At 43.0% G+C, this 19,847-nt stretch overlaps 1 protein-coding gene across 6 annotated transcripts in view; it reads left to right on the top strand.

Annotated features, from left to right (window-relative positions):
• The window catches only part of PPP1R12B (protein phosphatase 1 regulatory subunit 12B), a 110,624-nt gene that overhangs the window by 35,451 nt on the left and 55,326 nt on the right, over positions 1–19,847 (top strand). For 3 of the 6 annotated variants that reach the window (XM_032203274.1, XM_032203273.1, XM_032203275.1), the window contains exons 6-14: positions 973–1,047; positions 3,475–3,554; positions 4,109–4,254; positions 7,959–8,068; positions 10,430–10,624; positions 11,198–11,280; positions 12,945–13,070; positions 18,229–18,414; positions 18,966–19,151. In XM_032203274.1, coding sequence (XP_032059165.1) covers positions 973–1,047; positions 3,475–3,554; positions 4,109–4,254; positions 7,959–8,068; positions 10,430–10,624; positions 11,198–11,280; positions 12,945–13,070; positions 18,229–18,414; positions 18,966–19,151 — 1,187 coding nt within the window. The remainder of the gene's footprint in view (positions 1–972; positions 1,048–3,474; positions 3,555–4,108; positions 4,255–7,958; positions 8,069–10,429; positions 10,625–11,197; positions 11,281–12,944; positions 13,071–18,228; positions 18,415–18,965; positions 19,152–19,847) is intronic. The other 3 variants (XM_032203280.1, XM_032203276.1, XM_032203278.1) reach the window with 2 other exon arrangements.

Raw genomic sequence — 19,847 nt, 5'->3', positions numbered from 1 at the left:
GTGTCTGTGAGCCGCTTCCTGCTGGAGCGGATTCAGTTGTGCCATGACTGCTTCTGTAGTAGGAAATGAGGTTGTGTTTACTTGGAACAGCATCAGGGAACGAAAGCAGATGAGAACTTGGTAGGAGAATTGTAGCACTATGTGGTTTGAGCACATCTATCTGTGCTGCAAGCTGATGCAAAAGAAACAGCTCCAGGAGAAGGACCCGTTTTACCACGGTGAGCTCTCTGGCATTCAAAATCCCGAGAATCTTTTTTTGTTCTAAATGCCATCAGAAGCTTCTCCAAAGTGTTCAGAAGGCATGTGGGTTTACTATTTTAATAGACTTGAGAAGAAACAGATGCAATTATATTTGCTGCATTCAAATGCCTGCTCTTTCCTGTCAAGAACTATTACCTCAATAGTCAGATGGCCGAGACGATCTGTATTTATTTGGTCACTGGCCGTCAGGTTTCATTATGTGTTGTTAATTATATTGGTGGTTATAGCTTTAGTTATGGTATAAATGTAGCTGATTCCTCATTTTATGCCCCAAAGTATTTTTTCTGATTTACTTTATTTGTGAATGCCCCTGGATGTGGGAAGAGCTCCCAAATCCTTTGGCCTGCTGGTGATTGTCAGCCTTTCAGGAGGTTCATATACGTAATGATATAGTAGAAAAAGTTTATTACAATCCTTCTAAGTCCAAGAGTGTGCTTTTTACAAGCCTGGAAACTTTAATGTATTCCTCTTGGCTTAGATTTGATCAGCAGGAATGAGGGAACTGCTCCTCCTCTGATCATGGATCGCGTCTTGAAACCACCATCACTGCCACTTGGCGTTCCCTGCTGTAGAGTGCAGCAGGGTGCATTGCTCAGCATCTGGGGGGGTGTAGTGTGCGCTCAGTTTTGTTCTTCACTTGTAAATAGTGCTTTCTGGAAGACTCATGGCATGCTGTGTTGGCTAGCTTCTTGTGTTCTTGTACTGTTCCAGGGCCAGACGCCGTTCGACGTGGCTGACGAGGGACTGGTAGAGCATTTAGAAATGCTGCAGAAGAAGCAAACTGTGGTGAGATTTTGGTTTTCCACCTCTCCAATTACGTTTCTGTGCACAGGTGTTCCCTAAAGAATATGGTGTCAACACAGGCATGAAGCTGAGGTCCAGCGATTTTTGTTAGTCGTTCAGAATCTTTAATTGCACCAATATTGTCAGTAGCTAGAAATCTAGAAAACTGGGTGATTGTATCAAGAAGGTCAGAAGCATGCTGACAGGCAGACTTCTGTAAACTGATAAGGAATTGCAGTTCATCTTGGAATTGCTCTTCTGTAGTTACTTTTAGCTCTCTAACACCAAACTGCTCTTTACTTAATGAGTGACTACCCAAGTCAACTTTGGGTCTGTATTTAAGGAAGTATGCTGTCACTGGTAAGAAAGATATTTGTTATCACATCTGCCTGTCTTACAATAGGGAGACTTTTGATTGAGTGAGAAGAAATTATAATCTTCAGGGAGTTCCAGACTGGAAAAAAATCAGTGATTTGAAAACCATATTAAAGTGCTGTTTCATAATGCAGTGAAGATACTGGAAAGAGTTACAAGTAGAAAGTTGCTATTTAAAAAAAAAAAAAAAGGCAAAAATATATCTTGATCTAAGTAAAGCCAAAAAGTTGGTTTGGGATTACATTTTTTCCTATTTCATCTGGTCTACACAACTATATTGCCTGGGTGCTTTCAAAAAATAAACCAACCTTCTTTTAAAAATAAATAAATAAAAATCTGAAGGTATCATTTAAAATGTTGGATTCAGAAACAGACATAATGAGAACATTGCTGATAAAACCCAGTAAAGTATTTTGAGGAACTGACAATGTGGGTGGTAGAACTCGAACTCTGATCATAACACAGCTGCTGTCATCTTTAAATAGCACCCTTAACATTCACAGAAACTTTTTAAAAATTAATCAGCTTCTCCCTAAATGAGGTGTTGATAAATACTACCAGCGTTGTACTGCGGGTTTCCTCCTATCTAACTACACCAGGATTGTGCAGATAAATGTAGTGTTTAGAAGAAAAGAAAAATAAAAACAACCAAAGGAATTTTTTGGATGGGTGCTAGCCCATTTTTAGGCTTGCTTTGGAGGGATTAGCAACCCCCCTTGTTCCCTATATTAGTTGCGCTATATAAAGGCCTCTTCCTTTTCATTTATTAAATGAGTGTAGCAAGAAATAATAGAACTGGAAAGAAGAGAAGAATCTTTTTTTTTTTTTTTTCCAGTGGATGTGCTTTTTTTTTAATCGAAGATCCATTTCATTGTGTGTGTTTATCGTGTGCCACTTTGAAATCGCTTAAAATAGAAAGCTTAATTTGTTAAGGATAAAATAGGCAGTTCCAAAACACTTCTCTAAGTGCATTAGTTCACTTTCAAAATGGCTCTTAAATCAGAGTTTTTTAATCTAAAGCTTAAGTACAGAATACAGAGAGGAACAATGTTCTATCCCTGCTAAAAGATTTGCTGCTGTTACAGGAGAGAAAGGGAGTTCTGTTTGCTGGAAGCAAATCGTTTGATTTGTTTGGATTTGTTTTTCCAGTCTCTGAATTCCCTGTGAATGGAGCAGGCTGTTTCCCACACTTACCTTTGATCCACTTCAAAAGTTTATTCAGTTTATCAGTATGCTGTACCCCAAATTTTGGCATTGGGCTGGTCTCTGTGTGGCTTTTCCTACATTCAGAATTTGCAGAGCTTTTGCTTCTTGTCCCAGTGTCAGCTCCTTCTATCAGGCGAGGAAGAAAACCGTGCTAGACATGATACAAAGGAGACAGGCTTAAAAGTGAGCCTCTAATTGCAGTCCCTTTTTTTACCTCAGCTGTCACTGTGCTTTTTAGACTTTTTGGTTACTGGCTTGTCCGTTAGTGGTGACAAAATTCGCGCTGCTAACTGGACAAAATAGTTCAGCTGCTGCAGTGATTGCGGATATTCTTGTTCGATGCATTGTGCTGGCACTTGAGGGATTTAAGAAGTGACCCACCCTTGTGGAAGATCCAGCCGGGACAGGGCGCACTTGAATACTTTCCTGTGAGATAAAGTAAATAATAAGTACACGGGCAGCAAATTTTAAATTGGTTTCATGTGCCCACAACCACGTATGGACAGAGCTCTGTGTATCTGTGTGGGCAGAGGCAGGGCAGTACCATGAAAGTTACAATTTGATTCTGGGTCCCAGCAGATCCTGCCCCAAACTTCTGTTAAGTTCTTTGCTGCTGGAACCTAAGGCAGTGCTCAGTGTCCTGCTACGTGCTTCTGGAGCTCTAGTCTAAGACATTCAGCACTCTTGCAGATGTGGGTCTGTTGAACTGGCTTCTTAAACAAATTCACATTTTCCATCTAAGAAGGTTGGGATGGTTGTATGCTTGTGTAATTATTGGAATTGTGATGAGGTGGCTTGTTAAGATGTCTCTCTTTGTTCTTTCTGCAATCTTCTTGGACTTCTTGACAGCTACGAAGTGAGAAGGAGACGAGGAATAAGCTAATTGAAGCTGACATGAATGGCAAACCTCAAAGTGGACTCTTCACGAAGTACGTTTCCTTCCCCTTTGAAAAGAAGCTGTACAGCATGTAACAGGAGGCCAGCTACATCTGTACGCAGTCAGCTGGCCTCAACTGCTTTAAAAAAAGTCAACTGCTGTTCATGCTCATTTCATGGTTCCTTTTAAATTTAAGTTCTTTTAAATATAATTTTACATGTTTCTTAGCATACCCATACCCATAGAACGAAGAGTTGGCTTGGTGTTTGGTCCCCCAGCTTCTGCTCTTTCTGATTATCATTTTAACCCTCAAGCTGAAAACTACAGCTTTGAAGTTGCAGCCCTGGTGATGAATTGTGTAATGCTAGGAAAAGAGAGGAGGCTGCATTTCTTTGGACTGAGAAATGCTTGCAAACTTAGGAAATGCGAGACTGGCATTGGAATCCATAGAAAATTGGCAGTGCTGGAAGTGCTGGGATGCAGTCTGTAGACTGATTTTTGTCCTTTTGCATGTTCTGTATGTAGCAAAATTTGTCTAAGTGTTCCTGAGAAATAGAACACAAAAATAACTCGCCTGGTAATCCTTAAAATTTCCATTTCTTGCAGCAAAGAGAAGATTCTCTATGAGGAAGATATGCTGAAGTCCATGGAGATGGAGGAAGAGAATAAGGACTCTAGCAGTTCTAGCTCTGAAGAAGAGGAAGAAGCTGAAGAAGATGAAGGTTCAGAATCAGATGCTGAAAAGGAGTCAGGTAAGATATAGTATAGTTTTGGATATAATAATTAGCCGAGCAATAGTAGAAGTTTGGGTTGAGAACTGCTTTTTTTTTTTTTTGCTTAGTTGTTAAGACATCCTGAAAGTCTTACTTGAAGTGTATACATGTAGCATATGGAGCACTCTATAGCTAGTGTACTAAACAAGCTTATCTAAATGCTAACCTTCACATCAGCATAATTTTTGCAGAAAAAAATGCTGTGGATAATATTTTAATTTCTACTTCCAGCTCACTTGAGCTTAAGATAACGCATTGTTTATAGGTTGTTTTTAAATAGTTTTTTTTTTTCTCGTTGGCCATTTTCGGATGAACATTTCAGCTGCTGCAAGATGGTAGAAAAGCAGTTGAACATGTAGGAAGTTAATAGCCTGTTGTATTTTGGATCAGAGAGCTGAAATGAAGGGCTGATGATGTTCTACATAATTATAGAGATGAGGAACTTTTTTTCTGGCGGTGATGTATCATAATTGCAGAACATAGTGGAAAATAGGAATTAAGTACATCAGGTGACATTAGCCTTTACATTATAGCATATTGCTGGCATCTTGCTGCTTTTCAATCTTGTTCTTTTTCCATAGTTTTTCAGGCTTCCTTAATGAGTTTAAATAACATATATGTGCAGCATAGATAATTTAAATAAAGATACTTAATTTCATGATAAGCCAAGACTTGCTTGTGTTTAATTTTTCCACAGAGAGAGAGATGGATCTTCAGATACGATGTGCTTAATGGTTAAACTATTTTTAACATCAGCTTACTTGGCCTATATCCCAGTTATAAATAAGTCCTTGTAGAGAGGTGTAATTTAAAGTTTTGTCCTGATTCTTGTATCAGTAAAATTGTCACCTGTGTTTCAGTCTTATGAATTAAAATTATTATCGCAGTATGAGAGGTATTGAGAATCCAGGGTGATCTTTACAAAGCTGGTAGCTACAAAAGCTGTTTGGGTATGAAGGCAACATGGTGAAGTAATATCTTGGCTTGTAAATTGAGCAAATGTAGTGGAGAAGTCAGTGGTAGAAAAAGGTGTTTATTAGAGGAGACATTTATTTGCTTCATAAATCAACATTTCACTAGGCAGCAACCTTTTAAAGCAATGTGCCAATTCTTGTAAACATAGTAGGAACTTGACCAAAACACCTCTGAAGTATGTATAGCTACAAGAAGTGGAGCTACGTGGTGTTCAGTTGATTTGGGAACAGCATGGGGTTCTTCAGTATGGAAAGTGCTACAACACTCACCATTCAATTTTATATACAGCCAAAGCAGGTCTTTTGATTGAGTTAGTTCACTGAGCAAAGCATGTTATGCCGATCTATTTCAATCTACTAAGGCTAAAATAAAAACAAAAAATATTAAAGTAAAGCTAAAAGATCAGGCTTCAGGCTTTGTTACCTGTGCTGTCCTTTCCAAGAGAGATTATTGGCTCCTTCGAGAAATTTCAATCAAAATTGAAATTGCACTGTAAACTTCTCAAATCTGTAATTAAAATGAACATAAACTCATGCAAGGGGATGTGGATGTAGTTGTCATCTGTTGTATTTGTGAAGGGGGTGCACATTTTTGGTATTTTTTAAAACAAGACTGGGATTACATCAACCCATATGTTATTGAGCAGAAACCAACTCCAAAGATAAGTAGAGATAGAAATAGCTTTTCATAGAAAATTATAAATGTCACAGTATTACTAGAGTTTGAAACACAATCTTAAGAGCAATTATACTTCTTTTTTTTTCCTGCCAGACATTTTAATTATGCAAGCTTAAATGGGAAATTCAGGACGTACATTTATGAAAATGTGAAAATTACTTCCCCATTCCTCTAAATCTTTTTTTTTTTCCTTAGATTTAATGTTTACATATATAGCTTTGTAATTCTTAGCAGGATTATTGACCTAAAGTGTTCGAAGTGCAGATTAAGAAAACAAACAAAACAAAGAAACGAACCAAAAGGCATCACACTGTTGAAAGTGAGCTTTTTAAACCAAAAAATGACTAACTCCTTTTCTGCCTGAGCACTAGGCAGGACAAAGTAAAAGCTGGCAGTATAATGCAGTAGTTTAACTCACAGTATGACTGGGGGAACGTCCAGTCTCAATAAACTTGTAGGGTTTGCAAAGACAATGGAAGGTTAAGAAATACGAAGAGTTGAGCAGTAAAATTGCTGGAGTGCCTCAGAGTAACACGTTTCTTACAATCAGCGACATTCTTCAAACAAAAGAAGCTAAGTGCATTAATACCATTTTATTCAGCTTGGGGACAGTTAACAATTCGGCACTAGGATGTTTATAAACAAAGAAATGTATGAAATTCTGTGGTCTTTGTCTGGGCTAGTACCTATTACAGCAGGTAATTATTGTGAACTGAAGCAAACAGGGGAAGACTGGAATTCCCTGACGCAGTTTGGAAGGGAATCGCTGAAGAACGATGCTGTGCTCATCCAGTCCCTCACTGTGGTGTGCAGGGAACTTCTGCCCATCCTTCTCCTGCAGTTGACTCCTTTCAGTCACGTTGCTCACAGTTAGTTCCTTCCAACCTGTCATTATCCCTTAGGCTTGTGCCCTTGCAATTAGGTTTGACCCTAAAAGCTGCCCTCTGCACTCCAAGCTTCCAGAGCAGGGTCACAGTCAGCATCCAGCCCAGCCTGTAAAGCCTGCTGGCTGCCAGCTCTGTCCTCCCCTTCCTGCAAAGCTGGGGATTCTCATGTGTTTTACAGGCTTTGCTCTTAGGAAATCAACAAATGGCAAGGATGCAGTATTTTATTTATTTATTTATTTATTTGTCTCACTCTGTATTCAGCTTCATGGCCAAGGTCTGCAAGGAGAAATGAGAAACCTGCTGCTCCTTAGGGTGTTAGGCTGGGGAGATGAAATGCTCGGTATAGAGGATGCTGATGGCAGTTCATGAGACTTTCCAGGGGGAGAAGCATCCTTCTTAGGGCGTCCTTAATCCTGGAACTATCAGTCCTGCTGCCTGCCTGCTACTTTTAATGTTTCTCTTAGCTTGCTCTTTTCCATGTCCTTTGAATCCTCTGTTCTAAGGGTGAGAACATTTGTTTCAGAAACTGATCACCGAGCTCCAAGGTGCCACCCTCACAGATGCTCTGTACCAAACTGCTTTTTATATGGAATAGGAGATTTGTGGGTGCCGCATCCCTGGAAGTGCTCAAGGCCAGGCTGGGTGGGCCTTTGGGCAACCTGATGTGGTGGGAGGTGTCCCTGCCCACGGCAGGGGCATTAGAACTAGATGATCATTAAGGTCCCTCCCAACCCAAACCATTCACATGCTGCAGTAGCAATGGCACATGCTGCTTTTCTTCCTGAGTTTCACAAGGGAAGAAGAAAAGTCCCCAAGAGGGAACAAAACTGTGGATAAAGTCTGTCTATCATCCTTAAGGTGCTCCCTGCAATGATTTTCTTATCTGGGGGGTGAAGTTCAAAAGGTTTGCTTGGCAAATATATCCATCTGGTGACTGTGGAAGTATTATTTAGTGAGGAATATTATTTATTTCCTTGCAGAAAGGCTTGTTTGGCTTTGCACTGACATCATCTTTATGATCTAAGGCATGCTGAGGTCACAGCAACTCCGAACTTGAGTTTAGCACACAATGTGCTTGTAAAGAAGGGCCTTGGAAGGTGCAATACTGAAACATGTGGTTTCTCTTCTTGTTTAAAATTATAGAAAGGAAGGAAGAGTCCTTTGCCAACCACTCCAGCCATGAAACCAGGCCTAGCATCACTGAGCAAATACCACCACCAGAGCCCAACTCCTTCACTGCATCTGCCAGAAGAGTAAGTGAATTTGGAATCAATGGGGATTTGAAGAGTGCTTGAAAGCAGTCGGCTTTGCTGGGAAGTAGACGCTCTGAAGCTGACTTTCAGAGGAGCAGTGAGACTTGAACTTAGGAAAGCCCAGTTGTATGCAGTTCTGATACGGATGCTGTGTTAACAGCAGTATGGGACGAGTGCAAAGAAGGGTGTTTGTATGATACAATGCCTCTCCCAGCCTCTTACCCTCTAGAACAAATTGCTGTGTCCACAAGAGAAACCTTGCTTACCACAAGTGCTTTGTGTTGCTGTCAGTCCCGAGATAGCTGATGCCAATCTCTTACCAGCAGGAGATCTTTCACCAAAGGCTGGTTCCTGCTGATATATCAGCAGTGAATTTGGCATCATCATCTAAAGTGCCTCTAACTTGCCAAACTCAGTTTATTTAGTGGCATGATGTTACAGCCCAGTAAACAGAGAAGATAAAGTTTGCATCTGACTAGATAGCGAAGCAATGAAAGCTTTTTAAAGGTGAAGGAGAGTTACGGACATCTTATCTGAATTCTCCAGCTCTCGTGTCACTCAGCTAGGTGGCACTAGGAGGCTCTGTGTTTGGTTGAGGACGGGTATCTCACGCTTCTGGTTTGTTTTGTTGCACCAGAATATGGAGGACAGCTGTACAGTGCAGGCACTGTGGAAAGATCGAAGTACACGATGCATGACAGAAGGAAAATGTTTCTTGCTTAGTCTCATTTATTTATTTATTAATTTTTACTTCTTTCATGCTATTAAGTCTAATTTCTTGTCCAAATTAAAGAAAATATTGCTCCTCTGTGTGTTGTTCAACCCACCCAGGCTTACTTAGGAGGGGAAATATTAAAGGTAGTGTTAAGGGTGCTGGGAAGTGCTGCAGTAGCCAAGAAAAAGACACTGCTAAAATACTGCAGTGATAGTATTATCTTTGCAGTCTTGGTAAATGACTTTGAGGGCCAGAAGTCCCAAGCAGATGTATTCAGGATTATGTCAGATGTTTTATGATGCACAGAACATAGTACAATAATGTTTATGTCAGCTTTGACCAAAAGGCTGTCTGCACCAGTATCTATCCTTGACACTGACTCAAGATACCAGAGGAGATGGGAGAATTTAGCTGGACTTCTTTCCCACTTCCAGCAGTTTGCATTTCAGGGATTGCTGAGCCCGCACTATTATTTGTATTGGGTCCCCTTTGTTGTACTTTTCCTCTGTGAATTTGTCCAGTCACTATTTGCGTGCCCATAACATTTGGGATCCTATAACATCGAGTGGCAAGGGATTGACTGTGTATTACACAGAGCTTCCTGCACCTGTTTTTTTTAAGCCTGCCACATGTCGGTTTTGATTGCTGCCCCTCGTTCCTGTGTGGGAAGGAACAATGAATAATTGATCTCTTTTCGCCCTTCTGTGTGCCACTTAGGATTTTGTTGGTCACATCTCAGCCTGAAGACTCCTCATGTACTGAATCATTCCTCATACAGAAGTGCTCTCACTCTACTCATTCTTGTTGCCTTTCCCATGGCAGGGGTTGGAGTTAGATGATCTTTAAGGTCCCTTCCAACCCAAGCCTTTCCATGATTCTCTGAATCTCCCCCTTTCTTCTATACTGCTTCTGAGCTGTGGAGTCCAGCACCGTGCATGTTATCAAAGTTGTGGTTGTACAATAGCACAGGTATTGTGGTGTTGTTTTGTATTCTATTCCTTTCCAATAACTCCTCATTTATTTATTTGTCTACACAAGTTCATACTTGTCTTTGCAGAAGGACCTGTTGTGGTCCCAGGCTCCATTCCTGCGTGACAGTAGGCATCTCTTTGTAAGGCTTAATGACTATAGCTAACGTCGTGCATTTGAACTGTTCCTCATATCTGAGGAACAATGAGTGCCTCATGGAACAAAATGCACAAAGGTCTGTCCTGGCTGTCTGGAATGCGTGCTTACCTGACCACAGAAAGATTTCAGTTAAAGGAGCTTCTGCAAGCCAGTAGTCCAATTTCTTGCTCCAAGCACAGGCAGCTTCAAGCCTCTATCAGGTTGCTTTGCTCTACAGGAGTTGAGCTGAGTGCTGGAAACTCCGTGAGGCTGGATTGTTAGGCAAGGAGAGCTGCACAATGACACGAGATTTCTTTCATCATCTGTCCTTGGGGAGGAGGGCACTACAGCAGTTTGCAACCCAGTGAGTTCATCTTGAGCTACGTCATGTACTGAAAGCTAAGCAGGAAATCAAAGGGACTCCATCTTACATTTTCAAGCGTAGCCCAGCAAGAAGTGTGGTTTGTTGAAACACTTTCAGGTCTTAAATTGTGCATTGCAGTTCTCTTTTTCCAAATGTCCCTTTTTCTCCTCTGCAGTTCAGTTGGCTCAACAAGTCCGATGAGCAGAAGGACGAGTCACCTTCATCGTGGCGGCTGGGTCTACGGAAGACTGGCAGCCACAACATGTTGAGTGAAGTTGCTGCTACGCGTGAGGCTCAGAGAGATAAGACTTCTCTCTATCGTTCTTCATCAAGTCCTCGGATATCTGCATTATTAGACAACAAAGAAAAGGTTTGGCTCATCTTCAGCAAAGATGTTTTCATGTATCCCAGTTGAGCAGAGTTTATCCCATCACAGTTGTCCTTGCATAACTGGGGTTCAGTGCTCCTTTGACCTACTTCCTGCTCAATTTGAAGTGGGCTGCCAGTCTGGCATGCCTCATTCTTTACCAGAAAATATCTAATCTGAACAATAGAACATATCTGCTGTAGAAATTCCCATTCACCGTAATTTAAAAGGATTCCTCCTATACCCATTAGCTGTATTTGTGAGTCCCATTCCATGTATTCACTAGCTGTAACCAAGCTGCCCATCTTTAATTAGCTGCTCAGTACTTTACTTAGAAGCTGCTTTTAATATTTAATTAGAAGTTGCTTTTATTCACTAACATGCTGTTCTGCAAATCTTGTTCAAAACTGATACTTTTATGCTGACATGGGCCTTGCCCAAGAAAATGCCTTAAAGCAGTTGTCCCTAGACGAGAGGGTGCTTTTGTAGTCGAAGAAATTTGGATGTGAATTTAGTTGTCACTGTATGTGCTGTAAATTTAACAAATTTACAGTTGAATTACTTTTGCTTCATCAGGATAAAGACAACAAGAGCTATCTTGCCACAATAGCCCCCAGAAGACTAAGCAGTACAAGTGATTTAGAAGAAAAAGAAAACAGGTGAGACTGAACTTAAGGCTCAGCTTCAACCTTGTAGACTTTCCTCTTGTAGACTTACCTTTTTGTGTATTAATGCTTCATACTTGTTGTCAGTAGTCCTGACTGCACAGGTAATCACAGTATTTGGAGATTTCTCTGCTCCATAACAGTCCTGGTACGTTGTCTTGCATTTAGGTGAGCAGGACAGTGGATTAGTTTCTCCATCCCTATATTCCTACTTATATAGTCTCCCTCTGGGAAACTGGATTTCTGCCTGCTTTTTCATTTTATGTGTAAGTGCCTGACTTTGTAACTGGCACCTACACTTGTACTTCTGCCACTTGCTCAATGGTTGCTGTCAGTCCTTTTGTTCATATCGCCGTCACTTTTTGATTCACTGGACTTTGTGAACTCTCATGTACAGAACTGTTTCCATTGCAGGGGCTGTTTTTACAGGAATTGTTTGTAGTTGCCTCTGAACAGAACCAGATGAGCAATGGGATAAATATCTAGTATATCAAGACATGGTTGAATTGCTTATCTCTGCAAATAGGTTCTCGTGGTTTGGAATAAAAATTGGCCTGGCTTTATTTCTAGAGAGTTCCACAGTAGTGATAGAAAGGCACAAACAGAAAAGTTACTGTGAGCAGTAATTGTTGTGAAAAAGTCACAGGAGATGACCACCATGAGAGAGCTTCACAGTTTGAGATTCTTTTGCTGGAACCTCCCTGCTGTGTTCTTGCTTAATCTCAGCTAGCCACTGCGATTTGGACTGCAGCAGACAACTTGTGTTTAACTGACTGATAAGCCTGAGCGGTTTTGGCAGTGGCTTGAATTGAGTGGCATATCCAGCTGACTGCTGATAAGTGTCCTTTGCTCTATAAAGCAGAGTGAGGAGGATTGGACTGCATGAACAGATGGTGCCCAGATGTACTTTGTAGAACAGATTTTTCCCAATATTCCTTCATTTCAAAACAGCTGAGTATCACTTTATGGAACACAGAGATGTCTGAAAGGACATCAGGACAGATACTGCAATTGAAAAATGAAAAATAATTGTGGGCTGACAAGGGTTACGTTACACGGTTAAGGTCCTGTCCAAAACCAGAGCAGAATATTGCTAAAGCGTGAATTAGGAGAAGGAGCCCTGATTTCAGATAAATATGATAAATACAAAACTAATAATTTATTCATAGATTGTCAAGTAGTTTTAGATACTGCCAAATGTTTGTCTGTTTTCTGCTGCTGTATATAGCAAAGGATTTTTCATACTGAGTTGTTTTGACTTCTGTCATTGCCTGAAAGGTTGGAGAATAAAGAATTTCACTGCAGTTGCAATACCTGTCCATTTGTTCAATGTTGTTTGATACAAGGTGAGAGGAGGAATATCAAGTGATGTTACTTAATATTTTACTCTACTTCTGTGGACAGCCTAAATTTCAATTGCAACTTTTCTGACTAGAAAAGGATCTTGTTCCTCTTTATGCAAACATCACATCATCTCGTGATTCTTAAATAATGCAGCTGGTAATCACAGAAACTGATGTGAAGGCCAGCAGAAGCGTTTCAAAGAGATGTCACCTCCAAACAGTAATGTTTATATGTGGAAGGGAAGGATTTGTGTTGTGGAACTGTCAAAGACTGAAAGTTTTTCTAAAGAAACCTTGTGGTCTCTCCTGCATTAGAGAATCAGCCGTTAACATAGTGCGGAGCGGCTCCTACACCCGGCAGCCATGGAGGGATGAATCCAAGGGAAACGAAGCTCCCCATTCTGGTGCTCCTACTACCTACGTATCTACATACTTGAAAAGGTATGCCCAATTCTTTTACTTAGGTTCCCAGCAGTCATTCCTTCTCTTAACATGCCTCCCAAACTTCAACTCTTTGCCTTCTGCTCACTGCATGAGTGTAATTGGCCTTGAAAACTTCTTCTGAAAGCAGGAAATGAAAATTAAGATTTGTCAACATTTGTCATGCTAAACGGTCTTCTTAAAGACTGTCACTTTTGTTGACTTATAAATTGTTGTGCTGAATTTAAATGCTCTTGTTCACATAATTCAAATGCAAAATGTTTTGCCTCAGTTTTATGTTAGTATTATGGTTAGATAATAAAAGGGAAATTGATCATAAAAAGAGAAGAAAGTAATTACAGTCTGAAATCAATGTTCAAATAGCTATTAACAGGTAAGTTGGAGCTTAGCTGATTTTGGTTTTCATTAGTACGTGTTTATGGCATCAAGATTATCCGAAAAATGGCAGTGTTCTTATGCATGACTTATGACACTTGTTAAAGAGCGTGACTGATGTCTCCAATCATTTACTTGTGGCAGTAAGGAACCAGTTTCTGCACAGTGTACATGACACTGTAGAAGCAATTTCTGATTGCTGGTAGATTAGCCAAGCAGAATCAGAAAAGCAGTGCTGCACGTAACTTCCATAATAGTCAGTATGTTTTAGCTCTCTGGAAGTCAGAGGCTTAGTTTCCTAGAAGTACAAGGTAATGGCCATCTCTGAATGAGGTGAATGAATGTCCTCGGGTAAGGCAGATAATGCATCACTGGGCTTTCATCCATGTTGTGAGAAGGAGGATCAGCACTTTCTGCAAGTACTGCACCATCACCTTTATTTTAGCTAGTATGGAAGCCATCAAAACAGCGTGTGTCATGGTGCAAAGCCAGTTGTGCTTGAGGAAGAGGGCAGAAATGTCTCAAGGTTTTAGGTTCCTTCACCAAATTCTAGACCCTGAAATAAATAACTGTCCTGAAGATGGAACGATCGCTTGAGATTTGGGAAGAGGCATGCTTTTTGTGTTCTCATCCTCATGCTGGTAGAGGTAAGTTCTGTTCTAGGATAGGTCCATCCAATTGCTGCGCACATACAGACCCATTTCCACAAAAGGTGAAACAGCCACTTCGAGCAGTAGACTCTTCCTGATCTGCTGATCCGTTCCAGTGACTTCACATCTATCCTGGGACATGATGACAGGCCAACCTCCATAGCTCTCTCAAAAGGCAGGCCGACAAGCAGCAGCTGATTACATTGGAAAACTTTTGCCTCCTGCAGCTGGCATGCCTTACTGTTTTCCCTACTATGAGAGACAGTCCAGTCCACAGCACCACTAAAAGGGTTGTTGAAATTTTATGGACATTGACTGTCTATCTCATCTAGTCCAGAACCAGCTGTAATATTACACTCACACAGTTGTACTGTATTCCCTTGGTTAAACTGTACCGAGATCACCTAAGGTTTTGGCTAGCAGTGGTATTTTGCTCATAAAAATATCCTGTCACAAAGGCTGAATTCTGGCCTTTTCTAGGAGGGTATTGTATTATAAGCAATTACAGAGCATAACTTTGCCAGCTGAGGAATAAAGGGTAGGGATATGCGCACTTTTCTACAGTTTTGTATGATTTTACAAACAACAAAACCACGATCAATTTGCCCTCTGTCTCCTAATGTTTTCTGTAGAAGAGCACAGGGAAATTAAACATAATTGTATTGAACCTCTGATTTCTATTATAAGATGAGAAAGGGAACCTGCTGCTTGTTACAGATAAGCTCTTTGTCACCAGAGTTTTGTTAACATTTGGAAAACACAACTCCAAAGGATAAAAGCTCATCCTAAGAGAGAAAGAATTAAAGTGAACATGACATACTTGTATGTCACTGACAGGACAACTGCTGTGCATCTGCGTTTCCCCCTCACCTTAGCATTTAGCTAAACTCCGTAAAGATACCTAGTTACATTCTGCAAGCACTTTTATGACCCCCCAAACAAAGAGTAAACAACAGCAACAGCATCTTAAGATGTTGAAAATGGCTTTTCTGCAAAATTGGGACAAAATAGCTTGCGTTAACTTCGCAAATGCACTTCAGCTCTAGTTGAAGTAAATGTTAAACCTCTTTCTCTAATGGCAGTGATTGTCATTCATTCTGCTTACTCCCTGGGTGTACCACTAGTGAAAAAAAAATCACAGAACCCTTTTCTGACAACCTGTTCTCCGTTTTAGTGCATGTTGGCCTTTGAACAGCCAGTTCGCATCAGCTCTGTGTTAAAGTGTTTGGAGGAGAACTGGTGAGCAGATTGAATTAATTCAGCACCCTTCCTTCGACATCGGCCATAAGAGATGCCTCACACCAAAATGAAATCACCTTTTCAGTTTTCTTCTTTTTACATATTTGCAGATACTCCTTGCTATTTTTGATGACATAAAATCCATCATAGCAAGCTGGCCCAACCATCCAGACTCTAGGAGGCAGTTCACACTCCATCAGCAGTTCGTTTTGAAGACCAAGTTGCAGAAGCTAGAGTAACTTAAGAGCAGCCTTCCCCTCTACCCTTGCTTTCAACAATCATTAATTTTGGAGCTAGGGGTCCTGCTTAGGCCATGGTTCTTGCTAGCGACCACTGTGACCTGCTTCCTTAAGCAAATCCCATTTTGCTCTCTGCAGCACCCTGTGGCAGAATATTTAATTTAAAAAAAAGTTACATATTTTGGGCCAACATATTTTTTAGTGTATGTGGAAGCCTTTTAAGGTTTTGAAGGTTTTAAAGATTTTTTTTTAAATTCCACTTGCCTTAGCTGTTTCCAGAAGTATTCTTTTTACTGATGTGAAATGTTGCTTTCCATTTCATTGCTTATTCCCTCATGGCTATGTTATGGTGCGATGCTAGAAAATGAATAGCAGCGTGTTGGTGCCTTTATTTCTAATGTTGGATTCTTTAGCATAAATTCATAATCCTCCTTTTTACAGATTTACATGAACACAGCTGTTAATTAACAAGATTTTCCAGCTTACCTTTTTCTTGCTATTTTCTGGTCCCGTTCACATCAAATGTGAACAATTTGAATAAATGTCTTGGAAGCTTCCCCAAACTGCGCGGTGCCACCCGTGCCAGGTGGCACAGCGGGGAGGTGAATTCCCATGGGGCTGGCGATGCCTCGGCTCCCTTCTTGTGAGCAGGAACGAGTGAGTGATGCCCCAGCACCACCTTTCCCTGCCACCCGGGGCCTGTGCATGTAGGAGCCGGCCCTGTGCCATCACCAGGCTCTTCTCCATTCCCCCTTCTTCCCATCTCTGCTCTCCAGGCACCTCCATCCTGTCATCTCCCCTTTCCAGCCGCTGCCTTTTTGCTTCCGAAGCACTTGTCGGGTCTCCCTGAATAACCAACCCTCCCACCTCTTCCCTGACCAAGTTCCTTGTCTCTTTTGCAGCCCCCGCCTCGCGCCGCAGCCTCTCTGCCTTGGGTTCTCCTGGGATGGTGCCACGTTGACCCTGCTCCCCCCAGGGTTGCCTCCAGCTTTTCCCAGGCTTCTCCTCTTGTTCGTTCCCCTGCTGCATGCTCCGCTGCAGTCATCGTCCCAGTACTCCAGGCCCTGATTTCTCCCCCTCATCTCTGCAACTCGACGGCTGCTTGCTCTGCACGCCCACGCCAGCCAGGTTTAGCTCCCTGCTCTTACCCTCCTCCCAGCCCATCTCCAAGGCTTCGCCTTTTCTTCTGGTGCAGCGAGCCAAGAAGGAGAGGCATTTTCTTCCAAAATGATTTCATGCTCCTGCATGCTCCGGGCTGGGGCTGGCTTTCCAGAGGAAGTGTTGTGTAGAGCCCAGTGGAGGTTGCTACCTGGTGACGGTAATTTGCTTGTTCCTTTGGGACCTGGACCTGGCAAGCAGCCATCAACTGAAGAGCCCAAATGTAATGTTCCTCCCCGTGGAGGCCTTCCAGGATGCTCCAGTCTTTCCTTTGGCTGTCTAGGGATCAGCTGCTTGTTCTGGGCTGGCCGGCCTTCTTGGCATTTTATATGATTCGCAAATTGAGTGCCTAAGTGAATCGGACGGGTTCCTTCCTCTGACCTCCTGTCCTTGGCTGTTGTCCTGCCCCTTCCAAGTTTTATTTCAGCCTCAGGCTGCTCTCTGACTCTTGCTGTAGTGGTAACTTCCAGTCCCAGCCCAGTTACCCCGGCTTTCCCACAAACATCCATTTTTTTGTCCTGGTCTGCTTTTCCTCTAGGTCAACTTTTATCCCCGATGCATTTTGTCAACCACTTTCCTCCATGTGTGCTTGCATGGGAGTTGTTAGGATGCAGGAGGTGAGACGAAGCCTTCCTAGTCTTTGATCCTGCAGGCAGCCCAGTCTGACCAGTAGCAGCCAGGAATACCAGTTGCTGGGTGTGTCAGGTGTGACGGGATCCTAGAGCGTGCATGCATGCAGACAAGGAGCAGCCTGGCTGTTCGTGGGACATTTCAGTCAGTCTGTTTTTAGAGTTGTATAACTTATCCCACTTCGGGAGGATTTTTTCCGGGTATATCCTCATGGGAGAGCCCTCCTCCTTTTCTCCAAAGTGTGAGCACTTAGAGCATTTCAGCAGTACTGGTTTTAAGGGTTTTGCATTAAAATGGCAAAACGTGAATTTCCCTTGCTCATTCTTGAATATTTTTGGATGGTTTTGGTAGCGATTTGCCAGATGTACAGAGTTTGTGCCAAACGTGCCTTCAAGAAAATTAGAGCTTCAACCGTTCATCTGTGCCAAAGCTTTTAGCCACTGAAAACAGGTTCTTAGAGCTGGGAGCACTGGGCATCTTGAGGAGGCGAGGCAGCCAGACCTGCTTTTGTCACTCTCTCCTTCCCTGCTTTCAGCACCCTGATCCTTGCTCGTTGTTTCTGCCTTGCCCCAGCACACAGGGGTGCTCTGGGTGTGCCGCTTCCACGGCGGTAGGATTTTTCCTTTCCCTGATCTTCACTGATTCACCTCCACACCGTTATTCTCTCGCTGAAGCTCAGCTGGGCTTGTCTAAAAGGTGCTGCTCGCGCTGGCCTGCGTGTGAGTGATCTGCAGCGGCTCCGGTGTGCTCTAATCCCCTCGCACACACTTTGCCAAGATGTAATACTCCGCTGAGAGCCCGGCTGCGGTGATGTTCTGTTGGATATTTACTGTGCTCTGAAGGACGTGATTTTGTGATGTTTTACAGTGCTTCATTTGGTAGAAGTAGTGACCTCAGCAGCCCCTACATTTCAGCCAGTCGCAATACATCTCTAGCTACCTCACCCACTACCACTGGTCCATCTACCTCACTGAGCGCCCCGTGGCAACCTGCCTCTGCCTGTCCCACACCTCTCGGTGCGAACACTGCTGCGTCAGCCCGCCCGTACACCAGGTAACGGCTCTCAGCGGAGATAACGCTGCAGCAAATCGGCATTTGGGTTGGAAGCTCTGAGTTCTGGAATGGATTGTGGATTGGAAATGTACCTGCACAGGGGAAACCTTGATAAGAAATTCCAGAGTGGTTACGTTGGGCAGTTTCGGTAGTGTGTATGCACCAGGAAGCAGTTCACAGCCCGTGTGTGACCTTCTTCACTCACTGGAGTGGTCGACTGGGCACTCTTAACGCCCTGGTACGATCACAAGGGGCTGCTCAGGCCGCTCTCGGGTGTTCACTGCACGTGTCTCGGCGTTCATTCCTCCTGCCTGCTCACCGGTCACGTTTTCTAATCATTTTTGCTGCAAACAGGGATGTGAAGCCTAACCGTGAATTCCTCTCGCTTATTCTACAAGATTTTAAACTCTCATTTTCCTCTGTGCTGTTCCCTTCAAAAACACGAGTGCAGAACAAGGAGAAGGAGCTGGCAGTGTTCCCCAGAGGTGGCTGGTCTCGGTTAGCAGTTGAGTTCACTTGCTTTGCTTTCCATTATGTCTTCTCTATTTCAGAGCCCCTTTCAGGCAACAAACTGATTCTGCTGTAGAGAAAAGTACAGAGGGCCTCTCTGCTAGCACCCCCCTAGGTGTAATCACAAACCGTGCTGTGCTCGGCTCTGCTAACGGTATTGCCAATGCCGGTGCTGCCTCCACTACAGGAAAGGACTTCTCAGCTGAGGAAGCCAGGGAGCGCAGAAGGTTAGTGAGCAGAGTGCCGGTGCGTTTCGTTCCTCCTCTGTGACCAGGTCTCCCGTGGTGGCAGCAGGGGGCTGTAAGAGGTGTTTCTTAGGCACGGCGCGAAGTCTCTCTGCTGCCCCTGCTCCGTCCTGAGGTTTTGAACGGAGTCATCGCGGGGTTGAAGGTTAAATTTAGCCTCGTGATTTTCTGCTTGTCCTTTCAGCGTGTCTCGGCGTTTTTCTTCAGTAGTCGTCTCTGCTGCCAGTCTCAGTCCCTAAGGGCTCTGTGTATAGAGGGACAGACTGCACAGCAGCCACTTGGAGTAGGTCCTGTAACACAAAGCTCCTCCTAAAAGAGCTTCGGGCTGAGATGCGTTCAGACAAAAATGCATCCCTCTGGTTCTTAGTCCAGTTTACACATGCCCCCATGGAGACATCTGCTGCCCAAGTCCCCTGGGTCCCCCGTTGTTAGTTTGGGGGGCAACAAATCTTCCTGGAGCACATAGGTGTGTGACACGGGAGCAGATGGACTGCCCTCCAGCAGCATTCATTGCTTTCCTCTGAGGGTGGTGAGGCACTGGAACAGGCTGCCCAGAGAAGCCATGGATATGTTCAGGGCCAGGCTGGATGGGATTTTGGGCAACCTGCTCTGGTGGGAGGTGTCCCTGCACGTGGCAGGGGGGTGGAATTAGATGATCCTTAAGGTCCCTTCCCACCC

This window comes from Aythya fuligula, chromosome 25 (assembly GCF_009819795.1).
Source record: "Aythya fuligula isolate bAytFul2 chromosome 25, bAytFul2.pri, whole genome shotgun sequence".
Classification (NCBI taxonomy): domain Eukaryota; kingdom Metazoa; phylum Chordata; class Aves; order Anseriformes; family Anatidae; genus Aythya; species Aythya fuligula.
This window is presented reverse-complemented; position numbering and strand designations above follow the sequence as displayed.